The sequence below is a fragment of the Euprymna scolopes genome, chromosome 17, assembly GCF_053919585.1.
Source record: "Euprymna scolopes isolate OS-2025 chromosome 17, ASM5391958v1, whole genome shotgun sequence".
NCBI lineage: Eukaryota > Metazoa > Mollusca > Cephalopoda > Sepiida > Sepiolidae > Euprymna > Euprymna scolopes.
This window is the reverse complement of record NC_136498.1, coordinates 88,401,269-88,414,623: the sequence shown is the minus strand read 5'-3', so window position 1 is coordinate 88,414,623 and position 13,355 is coordinate 88,401,269. Positions and strand designations below refer to the sequence as shown.

Genomic DNA, 13,355 nt, shown 5'->3' with positions numbered 1-13,355 from the left:
ACGATGCCACACGTCAATCGAATATTTTCGGCAGCAGAATGGAGGGGGCACCGGCATTTTACAATCAAAAAGGTAGAATAGCAGCAGTGCCACACCTTGCATGGAGCAGTGGTGGGTTCAGGAGAAGTCCCCCTGAGCCACCACCCTCATTAATGGTCGATGTGTCCCTGATACCAGAGTCCCAGGCTAAATTCGGGTGCGCTTTGGATAAGGGAGTAAGCCGTCGAAAACACCGCATCCAGGCCATTGCAGATACCGGTGCCCAGACGTGTTCGAGTGGCCCAGAAATATTGAAAATATTAGGGTGCACCAGCAGGATCCTGATACTTACCACCCACAGGATACGGGGAATCACAGACGAACCCCTAGATATCAAGGGGGTGGTCCTGACTCAGATTAAGCTCGGTCAGAAGGAAACGCGACAAGTGGTCTATGTTTCAGAAAACACGTCAGGATTCTACTTGTCAGAATCGGCCCTCAAAGACCTAGGAGTAATCAATCGCGACTTCCCGCATCGAGTATCAAAGGCCGATTTATCGGCTTCAGAAAGTGGGACAGCACCGTGTGGATGTCCGAAAAGAGAATCCGTCCCGGACAAGCCAGTGAGGATCCTGTTTACCCCCACTGGAGATAATAGGGAACGGTTAGAGAAGTGGTTACGTGAACACTTTAAGTCCAGCGCATTCAACACCTGCCCCCATCAACCGTTATAAGTCATGGTAGGGAGGCCGCTGGATATAATTTTTACCCCGGGGGCGAAACCATCGGCCATACACATACCCATTCCAGTCCCTCATCACTGGAAGAAAAGGGTAAAGGATGATTTGGATTGAGATGTTGCGTTGGGTATTATCGAACCGGTACCAGCAGGCACACCTACGATCTGGTGTTCGAGGATGGTAGTCGCTCCAAAGAAAGACGGGTCACCAAGAAGGACGGTAGACCTACAAAAATTGAATGCAGCAATGATGAGAGAGACTCATCACACACCGTCCCCTTTTAATCAGGTGTCCGTGGTGCCTGCCCAAACCAAAAAGACTGTCTTGGACGCATGGAATGGGTACCATAGTCTGCCACTCTCCCCAAAAGCCCGGGACGCGACCACGTTCATAACGGAATGGGGTCGTTATCGGTATCTCAGGGCTCCCCAGGGTTTTCACGCATCCGGGGACGGGTACACGCGCCGGTTCGATGACATCACAGTTGACATGCCTCGAAAGACCCGGTGTATAGACGACACACTTCTATGGGACAGGTCCTTAGAATTGGCTTTCTGGCATACTGTGGACTATATTACCCATTGTGGTAAAAGTGGGATAGTCTTTAACCCTGACAAATTTCAATTTGCTGACGATGAAGTTGAATTTGCCGGCTTTGTGATAACCTCGGACGGTGTGAAGCCAACTAAAAAAATGACGGAGGCTATTCTCAATTTCCCGACCCCAACGAGCATTACTGGTATCAGGTCCTGGTTTGGTTTAGTTAACCAGGTGTCGTATACATTTGCACAGGCCGATATAATGGCCCCTTTTCGAGAGTTGCTGCGGACAAAGAACCGCAAATTTTACTGGGATGACACATTGAATAGACTTTTCGAAGAGTCGAAGAGGAATATCGTTCAGAAAATCGAAGAAGGGGTGAAAACCTTCGATATGAACAGAGCGACCTGCCTTTCAACCGACTTCAGTAAGGTTGGCATTGGGTATTTTCTGTTCCAGAAGCATTGCCAATGCCCAACGGAATTAGGTCCCAACTGTGGTAAGGACCACTGGAAGATGATTTTGGCCGGGTCTCGCTTCACGAAAGATGCAGAATCTCGTTATTCCCCTATAGAGGGGGAGGCTCTAGCGCTGATTTATGGCTTGGAGTCTTGTAGGATGTTCATCCTGGGATCCCCAGACCTATTGGTCACTGTGGACCACCAGCCCCTAGTGAAAATTTTCTCGGATCAGATCCTGGAGAATATAAAAAATCCCCGCCTGTTCTCATTCAAGGAGCGGTCGTTGATGTACAAGTTCCAGATTAGGCATGTTCCTGGGAAACTCAACGCAGCACCGGACTGCACATCCCGATACCCGGCGCCGTCAAGACACAGCAGACTAAAGGGCACTGACACTTCTCAGCAAATCGAGGGGAGTATACAAGCATCCATCATAGCTGCATACGCACATGACCCCAAGTTCCGAGCGATCACCTGAGATAGGATAGTCGCAGCTGCAGCCACCGATAAGGAGTGCCGAATGTTGGCGTCATACATTCAAGACGGGTTCCCAAGGTCACGCCATGAACTACCACCAGAAATCCGGCAATTCTGGCCGATGGCAGACCAACTATATTGTCTGGAAGGGGTACCCATAAAAGGGGACAAAATTTTGATACCAAAACGGCTTAGAGCCGAGGTGTTAGAGGCATTACACTCCGCCCATCAAGGGGCGAATGGTATGTTGGCTAACGCCAGACAACGGTTATTTTGGCCTGGTTTAGACGCCAGCATCCGACAAACAAGGGCGCAATGTCGGAGTTGCAATTCGATCGCCCCATCCCAGCCTAGGGAACCACTAATGCCACCCATAAACCCGGAATTCCCATTTCAAAAGACAGTCACTGACTTGCTAGATATGCACGGGAAAAGTTACATGGTATACGTGGACCGATATACCGGTTGGATTGAGGTTGCACCACTACCATCAGGAAGGGCTGCAGCGGTGTGTAACGCCCTGAGGGTTTGGTTTTGCACGTATGGTGCGCCGGAGGAAATATCATCCGATGGAGGGCCACCATTCGATTCACTAGAATACAAATCGTTCCTAAAAGACTGGGGCGTAAAAAGGCGCATATCATCTGCACATTACCCCCAGAGTAATGGCCGAGCTGAACTGGCCGTAAAAACAGCCAAAAGAATGCTGATGGACTGCGTTGGTGGCTACGGACACCTACATCATGATCGGGCAGCACGGGCGATGATGACTCATAGGAATACGCCCAGTCAGGACCTTGGATTGTCGCCGGCGGAAATACTATATAGTCGAACAGTAAGGGGCCATCTCCCCGCACTTTGCAAAAAATACTGCATCCACAAGCGTTGGACGGAGACCAGAGATTTGAGAGAGAGGGCGATGGCGAAAAGGCACGTACTTAACAAAGAACAGTACGACATACACAGCCGCCCCCTCCAACAGCTCCGAGTCGGCGAGTCTGTGCAGGTGCAGAATCAGGAGGGACCAAATCCACGACGATGGGCGAAAACTGGGAGAGTCGTCGAGACAATGGGTAACAGGCAGTACAGGATACGGTTGGATGGTAGCGGCAGGATCACATTACGCAATCGCCGTTTCCTCAGGAAAATCAAACCGGTCATGGATACGCCGGAGTATCCACCCACTCAACAACCCCATCAACCACCTCCCCAAACACCAAGAAGGGAGGACAGCAAACCACCGTGCAACATGCATGAGATGATGGAGGTGGAAGAAGCTGATTGTGACACATCAGAAACAGATATGGAGGTGGACCAAGATCCGATCAACCACAAGCCAATGCAGACGAGTCCGGTCCCACGATGCAGCATGAGGGTAACACGAGCACCAAGGCCACTTTCCCCTCAAATGCAAGGACCAACTCACTACTACACGGAATTCTCCAGTCACATGACCACAAAACGACGGTAGTGTGGTCACATGGTGGGGGGAGGGCATGTAGAGAATAGGAACGACCATTAAGACGGGACACACAAAAGAGTGACACCGTCGTCTGATTAGTAGTATATATAGAGCACGCACGCACGCACCGGGGGAAGAACGACGACTACGACGATAGTCGACTCAGAAACCTTACAGATACTAAAATAAATATTTGTCCTAATATATGCTTATTTATATTTACAGATAAGAATAGTGTTGAAATAACTTAGAGTATTCATTAAAATTGCATCTAACAACATTGAAGCATACGACGAACCAAAGGAACATCAGACCTATCAGAATTTCTGCAAGGACGAATTATGGGTCAACATGAAGCTGATCTAGGCAACGCAAAATAGCAGGAAATACTTCAATACTCCTTTTGGGTATTGGAGTGATTGTACAATTCACAAGAGAGGAGAAAGAGTGTACAAAACCTCATTCAGGTCACCCCAGGTCCTTCGGAAGAACCTTGTGTTTTGTGAAAAGAAATGTTGAAGAGGATCCTCGGTGCAAAGCCTCCGACATTGCAACACAAGCTGATGCCAGTCTCAAAAAAGCTATCATATATCTTCACAAGCTAGGCTACTATGATAGAGCTGCGAGAAGAAAACCTCTTCTTCGTCCTGCCAATATCAAACGCAGGAAAGATTGGTCTTATGAGATGGTGAAGAGACCTATGACCTTTTGAACCAATGTAATTTTCTCTGATGAATCACGATTTGCATTATTTCCTGACAGTGGAAAAGTATGGCTCTCTCAACAAGAGTTTGATCTAAAACAACTGCAGCCAAGGCTGAAACATGGAGATTGCTCAGTTATGGTATCGAGTGCAATTTGGAGTGATGGTCGCTCAGACCAGGTGGAGTGTTAAGGAAACATCAATTCTGCTAAATATGTTTCAATATTACATGAAGGACTCCTACCAATATTCTCAAGTAGTAAAATGAATTAAGTTAACTCTTTATTTATGGCAGATGGAGCTCCTTGTCATTCTGCTAGGGTGACACAACATTGGTTAAACCAAAATAGGATTAATAAACTTCCATGGCCAAGTCAGTCCCTGAGTAGGAACCCAACTGAAAACCTTTGGGACATGTTAAACTGGAACCTTCTCAAAAAAAGAAAAAGTTGCATCAGACATGGCAAGAAATTTCTCAAGATGATATTCATCAACTGATCAATGCCATGTCTAGAAGACTCCTAGCATAAAAACAAAAAACAAACAAAGGAAATGTTAAACAGGTATAAGTCATTAAATTTGTGACCATTTTTGTTCTATAAGTTATATTTATAAACTGTTTCTATGAGTGTCTATTCTTTTCTGTCATGTCTGTGTATAGTGTATTGGATGTCTGGTCGCATGCGGGTTATACATCCTAACCCCTCGGCATATTCAAACCTCAGCCTCTTTGTCCGCTCAAAATTCCTTTCTGCCAGTATGATCTGGGTCTTTTTTTGTCCGTGATTAGTTTCCTACTAGACCTCTACATTGTCTCTTAAGTTATCCCTGCTGCCAGTCCTGATATACCATTACATTCAGTGCAAAGAGTAGCTGTGTTGGTTTGCGGTGTCATATTTTCTTATGCTATCATTGTACTTGAAACAGTACTCTTGGCTTTTCTCAAACATCTGACTATCAGACTATGAGGCTCTTCTGCATTACACAATTTGAGCATTTATTGAGATTGTCGGACTGACTTCCTCATCTTGGTTGTTATAGTCACAACATTTTGGCCGTTTTGCCCTCCGGCCTTCATCAGGTGTTTTGTATCAAACTGGGGAACCGTTTGTTAGGAGTCTCGAACCCAACCCTTTATTATTATTATTATTATTACGGGATTACGGAGTTCGGACTCCAGCTAGGCTCTGGGACATAGTTACTGATTCTCTGCTTTGAATGTTACTTTTCACTGCCTTCGTTCAGGATTGAACTATGCACCTTTGGGTAACTATAAACTTTGATACAACGTCTAGGACCACTCGGCCATATGTCACTAGGACAATTCTTAGTTGGTTTTTGTTAATGTTAAACCTATGTTGTTATTCAAGGTTTTCTCTCTCTATTAGAGGTGTCCAAATTGCATTCAGCTCTACGCTTGTTTGCTCAGTAGGTTGTTATGTCCGAGCATATTTGTTATGTAGGCAGCGTGCGATTCCATGTTTGATACTGTATGGGTGATGGGAGTTGAAGTTAAGGTATTGTCCGGTGAAGGTAGGCTTGCGATATACGGATGTCTTAAACCCATGCTCTGTGCGTGATATGAGTATATCAAGGAAGGCCAGTTGGTTATCTTTTTCTTTCTCCATTGTGAACTGTATCGATGGTCTTATTGAGTTCACATGGTCTAGGAAAGCCTGGATGTCTTCCTGATGGGGCCAGAGTATGAAGGTGTCATCAACGTATCTTAGCCACATGGTTGGCTTTAAGGGAGCAGAATGTCAGCATTTCCATTAAGTTTGGCAATGGTACACATGTGCGCTCTTCTCTGGAGAGGTCCGCAGCTAGTTTGTCTTGAATTACTGCTAGTGCCTCACTAGTTGGGACTTTAGTGAACAGGCTAAACACATCTAGGCTTACCATTTGGTTTGTACTGATGGGTGCGCCCTTGATCAGTTCCGTGAAGTGGGCAGAATTCTTTACATGTGTTGCTGACTTGCCTGCTAATGGGTTTATTATATCCACAAAGTACCTGCTCAGTGGGTGGCATGCTGAGCCTCGGCAGCTCACTATGGGTCTGAATGGAATACCGTCTTTGTGTATCTTGGGGAGACCGTACATATGTGGTAGCTTACTGTAATGCTGGATCAGCTGTCTATATCTCATCGGAGCGATGTGTTCCTTGTTTTTGGTAAGGATTTGTAACAGCTTTCTTTCAGTTTTCAAAGTTGGGGCCTTCTTTATTTTACTGTAGCTACCATCTGCGATTAGGCCTGCCATTTTTTCCGAGTACTCTGACATGTCCATCACCACAGTAGCATTGCCTTTGTCTGCTGGTAGAATTATTATGCTGCTGTCACTCTGTAAGGTTCTTATAGCCAGCCTATCTTCCCGAGATGGGATGAAGTAAAAATAATAAACAGAGAGAGACCCACTGGAAAGTGAGAAAACTTAAAGAAACAGCTCACATGCTCGGACATAACCAACTGAGCAAACCAAGCATAGAGCTGAATGCAATTTGGACACCTCTGATAGAGAGAGAAAACCTTGAATAACAACATAGGTTTAACATTAACAAAAACCAACTAAGAATTGTCCTAGACGTTGTATCAAAGTTTGTAGTTACCCAAAGGTGCATAGTTCAATCCTGAACGAAGGCAGTGAAAAGTAACATTCAAAACAGAGAATCAGCAACTGTCCCAGAGCCTAGTCCGAACAGTAACATTCAAAACAGAGAATCAGCAACTGTCCCAGAGCCTAGTCCGAACATGGTACCCCTGTAATAATAATAAAGGGTTGGGTTCGAGACTCCTAACAAACGGTTCCCCAGTTCGATACAAAACACCTGATGAACACCTCATCTCAAAAATACAGACAATTACTACAATTCGAGCATTTGTTCATGTTCGTGGACATGAACCTTGCAATGTCTGATGCTGTTGAGCATTAGGTGTTGGCCCTGGGCTAGGTTCTGATGCGGCAGGTGACTCTAAGGTAACACAAACAGAATCTCTAGCTACTTTGCTCTGTTAGTGGTTGGGTAATATTATGTAGTTTGAATATTTTAAATCAATTTTTATATTTTCTTTCTATTCCAATTTTTGAGAATAAATATTGTATTTCAAACTTGGAAAAATACACAAACTAATAATATTACACGTTTAAATATTTTCAAAAGTTTGGTCTGTATTTTACGGAAGTTTTTTTAAATAAAATTAAAATAATTATTTATATTCACAGCAAAATATATTCACTTTTCATAAGAATAATTTTTACAACATCGTACGAATAATTTTGCAATATTGTACAAAAGTTTTGCAATATCATACAGATATTTTTGTAAACATCTGTAATTAAAAAACTGAAAGTTTTGGAAGCTCTTTACATCCAATTATTTTATAAAATATTAAAACCAGATTATTTTAATAAAATTATAGTTTATTACAATTTACTTCACTTCATAATTTAATGACTAAATGAAAAAATTTACTTTTAAAATTATATTTAAAAACAAATCAAAATAAAATGACTCCTAGGAAACACCGGATAAGTACAGCTAGTTATAGATATAATCATTCCTATTATAAATTTTTATTATTTTATTGAGAAGCAATTTAGTAAAGAAACTCATATACCATCTTTCAGAACTTTTGAGATGAGGATTGTACAATTTGTGTGATGTAACTTCCGACCTTCTTCAGGTGTGCCTTGTCAAACTTAAGAATCAGTATAGAATTTCAGACTATGGGATAGATTAATCACATTCTATTAACCATGATTGAGTACAAGATGATTTTAATGTTAACTTTTGCAAGGTGTCACATACAATGCATGGTATTTCTAAAGTTTCACTCATCACTTATGAGAACTAGTGTGTGTCGACACGATTATGCTGTATTTTGGCAAAATTACACTGGTACACGAGTTAAATAAATGAAATAATAAATATCAACATCAGGCAAAACAAATTAATAAAAAGCATTAAAATAAGATACAGGTAAGCACAAGCAATTATACATACTTCCTGGTGCAAACATTTGTTAACATTTGATAAAATCGATCATTAATGAAAATTGGAACTTTCTTTAACTTTCAAGTAAATAAGATTATCATTAGCATATTCAAGTTAACGTTTGTTTTACATGCTAGCATGAGTTGGGATAATATAGTATTAACAATATTTAAAAATTAAACATTAAAATAATTATGGGATTATGAAAAGATCCTTCTATAATTTGAAAACTTGTGATTTTCTCACTCTTTTCTTTGATCAGTTATCTCCTTTGGTGATATTTGTAGCAAGTTACTGAAGCAAGATTTTGTCCTCTAGTTCTTTAAATTGTAAAGAATTCATCATGGAAACCATCAACTGGTGCAACTTTCGCAGTGCAAAAACATGGCTTATGATATATTTCTTAGCATACTTTTGCACACAATATATATGCAGATAACATGAATATTCAAGCGGTATACATTTTTCTTAAAGGTATCTATTTACACATGAATTTTTATAGTTGTATATAATATATAATAAAAAACATACGTTTTTGACAATTCTGACAAGTCCATCCAGGAGCGCATCCATATTTACATATGCCATTTTGATCACAAGGGCCATGCTGACAATGACATTCATAAATACAACCATTGCCAAATCTATCCTTAGAGCAATCTGAAATGTATTAAGAAATGTTAGAGAAAACCATAAAGTATTAAAAACAAATCAATCAATTGCTGATAATGTAATATAATTATTTAAAAGAGAGAACAAAATTACATGAATAGAAAAATGTAAAAGCAGAGAAAAACACTGATATTTACTTGAATTGTTTTTGGATGGCGTTCTATTACCGATTCCACTTGTTAAAATGCAGACAGATTTCTTTCATCTTATTAATTTTAATAAAAACAAAAACTATTGTCTCATTTCTCAGTTGATGTCAACAACTTCAATTACATTTTGGACATGGAATAAAAAAAACAAAACAAAGAACCAATGTTTCAATGTGGATCCTATATATTTTAATCCGGTCAATATACTTTGCAGAAAGAAAAAAAAAAACAATTTAGTTATCCAAAATAATAATTTCAATATTTTTTAATCATTAAAAATAAAATAAAATAAACAAGAGAGAGAAAAATCTTGTCCAGTTCAGAGTTCAAATGTCTACAACTAAGACTCATTATGAAACTATACATGTTATGATGTGATTTTAATAAGGCAAAAATCAATGGAAATAAGTATATTTATGTTATCAAAAAATGGCTCAAAATGAAAAACTCTTAAGGGTACTTCACGGTTAAAGAAATGAATGTGGGACATTTTACAAATATTTCATATATTTAAGAACAACTCATCAAAAAACATCAGTGGGTTTTGCAAATAAACCTTTTAAAATCTTTATTGAAACAATGCTTTCACGAATAAAATATGTTGAAAAGAAAATTTGGTAAGTATCATTCATTAGATGCCAAAATTGATGTTGCTTCCACTGTAAATGTATAAATAACTGTAATAAATTACATGAATAATAACTAAGAAATACAGAATGAAGAGATTATTAACAATGTCTAAATCGTTTTGAAACTCTACATTGTATATCCTTTAGGTTATTAAAAGTATAATGATTATAAAGTAATTGTTAAACTCTACACTGTATATCTTTTGTTATTATAAGAATAATGATTAAAAAATATATGAATATATATTTTCTCTGAGATAAAAGTATTGTTTAAGTGCAAATTTAAAATGTAAATTTAGTTAACCAATTCAATGCAGATTTAAAAAACAACAAAAAAAACACATCTGATTCAAGATTTTTCTCTCTAGTTTAAGGGAGGGTGCTATGGTATAGACTCCAAGCACGTGCATATATCTATCTGAGTCCTTACAGCAAAGAGGGAGGTATCCTGTCATGTTAAAGTAGTTAGAGGGAATTGAAGAGTGTAAATTTGTTTCACTTAATGCTAAGATATCCAGGGAGTTTACTAAAAAGTAAGATTCTACATCATCTGTTTTACCTCTAAGCCCACGGATATTTGTGAAAGCAAGCCTCAAGGGCGGAGGTGAATTGATTTTGTTTGGGTGGTTGTCTGGTTTTATTGTGATATTTGTTTGGGTTGTCATTTCATTACGTTTTTGTTTAATGTCAGGTTAGGGGAAGAGTGTTGAGCAAAGGGGGCCGGTTTTGACACCAAGTATAACCACAGTGGCTCATTAGCTGAATTCTGTCTAGAAGTTATGGTCTCGTGAAAGCCTGGCAGATATAGCAGCATGGTCCCTTTCTATGTGCGACATGGCACTACAACTATTCTGATATTATACAACTGATAACAGAGCAGTCGGTCTAAGCATTACCAAAGAGTTAGCGCTCCTGTACTGTTAGTCGGAAACAAGAGCCAGACAAACTGTCAATCAGTTACTCTCAACCTCTCAGACAAGTCCGGCCCAAATAAGTCATGTGAGCACAAGTGGCATGCAAGCAAACCCAATTTTCGCAGTTTCTGAGAGAAAGCGTGAAATTTAAAATAGGGATTAGGGGAACGGCATTCAATGTCCTAGTCAGAAAACAAGGCCAAGCACACGGTGGCTCTGGTGAGTCCCTTATATTGTACCTCTGGTCTGGCTAATAGATAAAGAAAAAGTGTGAAAGCCGGCGATAGGCAGAGCCTATCTACTCCTTAAGCAAGTTAGGTTAGCAAACTAGGAATTTGTTCGACTCACCAGCTCCAGGAAGGTTGTGGACCATGACTGAGGAGGTCTCCCTCCGCCAGTTTTATTATCAGTTTTCTTTCTCTTAGGTGGATGATCTGACAAGATCTATGGGTTCATCATACCATGCGCCTGGTCTTTACACCAAGTATTTTTGCCCCCCCCCCCACATGAATGAAGATATTGAATATCTTACTTTAAACCTTTTCTCTATTCTACATAGATATGCGTAGGATTAGAGATATATTCCCCTCTTACATTTACAAGAAATTGTATCTTTCAAGTACTGTGAGAGAATCAATCTGCTCTATCAACTAATTTGTTTTAAAATAAATGAATAGGATATTGATAATAATTACTTAAATATGTAAGGGAGTATAATATAAAGCAAAAAAAACAAAAGAAATGGTGGGACTAGATCTACATAAAGCGGTTACACACCACACAGATTGACAGATGCACTTAAATTGGTGTTCTTCGAACAACCCATGTTGGTCTATCTAAAAGACCAGTGTCTCTACATAAAATAAATTGAGGTGCAAACATTAGTGCTTATTTGAGAGCAGCGAGAGGGAGGGAGGATAGTATCTGCCTTAAACGCCAAATGTGTGCTTTGATTTTAATACTTCCTTTGTTTATTTCATTGGAACGGTATAATTTTCGATTTCTGTATTAATAATTTAAAACATACAAGCTCATTTACCAAAGGTGATTAATACTAGAAAAGAGATGCGTATTTAAAATTTTTCTATTGTGTATATACATATATTGCTAACTAATATATTACAAACAAGATGACATGCGAGAAAAATCTAAGAAAATAGAGTTTCAAACGTGTAGATAGCACGTAATATAGAAATGGAATGAAATAATACAATAAAATAAATTTTATTTTTTTTAGTAATATCTATTTTAAAAGTAGATTAAGGGATGGTTAGAATTTTAAATAGATTTAAAGTCTCCCTAACAAAATTTGATTATCATATTTTATTGTATAACATGGGGAGTAGACTCGCCAATTAAAACCAATTCAGATAAGAATGGGAGTTTGTAAATCTGGTTAGAAATACATTATAAATACATTTAAAAATGCAAACTAATTTTATAGAATAAGTTAAGACAACAAAAGGATAAAAAATTTACAATTAAATTTTATTATGCTATCAGTTCAAAAGGGACTACAATATTTCAGGATAGGGAAATCTCTTTAGGCCATGGCATTTCGAAGCCAAACGCTTCTCATCAGTAGAGGGGAGTAAAGACACATATACAGAGAAGAAACTTTTTAAAAGATAATATTGCTTTTATGAAAAGAGCATCAAAGAAAAACAGGAAGCTGTACTGAGACTGAAGTCGATTCTAGGACTGCCAGCAACCACTGTAAAAGAGTAATAAAGAATGTGAGAGTTGCTGAGCAGTGGCTTGGTTCCCACCTGTTTTGGCAAATAGCAAACAGGATCCTGAACAGAAGCATGTGCTCAATCCCAACCATCATCAATGGATCTGAGGTAATCTCGTCAATATCAGACAAAGCCAAACTCTTTGCTAAGAACTTTGCAACTAATTATACCCTATGCGACCAAGACTGTCAATCCCTAGTATTTCCGCTTGTATCAGAGAACACGCTATGCAACATAAAAATATCTGTGTGTGATGATGCCAAGCTAATCAAAAACCTTGATTCCAGTAAAGCAATTGGTCCTGATGGCATTCCAATTATAGTGCTGAAAAAGCTTCAACCAGAACAAGTTCTCCTAGTTACAAGGCTGTTTAAGCGTTGACTTAAGGAGAATTGCTTTCCAACACCCCGGAAAACCTCATCAGTATGCCCTGTATTTAAGAATTCAGGTGATCGGCATCATCTTCTCACTACAGACCAATAAGTCTCCTGTACGTCATGAGTAAGTTGCTGGAATCCATGTTAAATGGAAAAATAGTAAACTACCTCAGCAAAAATAACCTTCTTAGTAACATTTAATATGGTTTCCATTCTGCTAGATCTACAGCAGATGTGCTTATGGTTATATCTCATAGGATTAGTGAATCTCTCAATGGAGGCTTCCTTTCTAGAGCAATTCCTCTTGACATATCAAAGACCTTTTATAGGGTATGGCATAAAGGCCTACTTCACAAGATCTCCAGCTATGGTATAGCTAGAAAGTTTTCTCAATTATTAAATCATTTCTCTGATAGGCTAATAAGAGTAGTGATTGATGGGCAGAAATCAGAAGCTCACAGTTATTAATTATGGAGTCCCTCCTGATCTACATCAATGTTCTTCCAAATCCCATCCTAAGATCAT

The 13,355-nt window shown here is 39.4% G+C and overlaps 1 protein-coding gene across 2 annotated transcripts in view; it reads right to left on the bottom strand.

Moving 5' to 3' along the window:
• Nucleotides 1-13,355, bottom strand: part of LOC145296841 (receptor-type tyrosine-protein phosphatase alpha-like) — a 978,869-nt gene that overhangs the window by 529,546 nt on the left and 435,968 nt on the right. For both annotated transcript variants that reach the window (XM_080142961.1, XM_080142962.1), the window contains exon 6: nucleotides 8,885-9,013. In XM_080142961.1, the coding sequence (XP_079999087.1) occupies nucleotides 8,885-9,013 (129 nt within the window). The remainder of the gene's footprint in view (nucleotides 1-8,884; nucleotides 9,014-13,355) is intronic.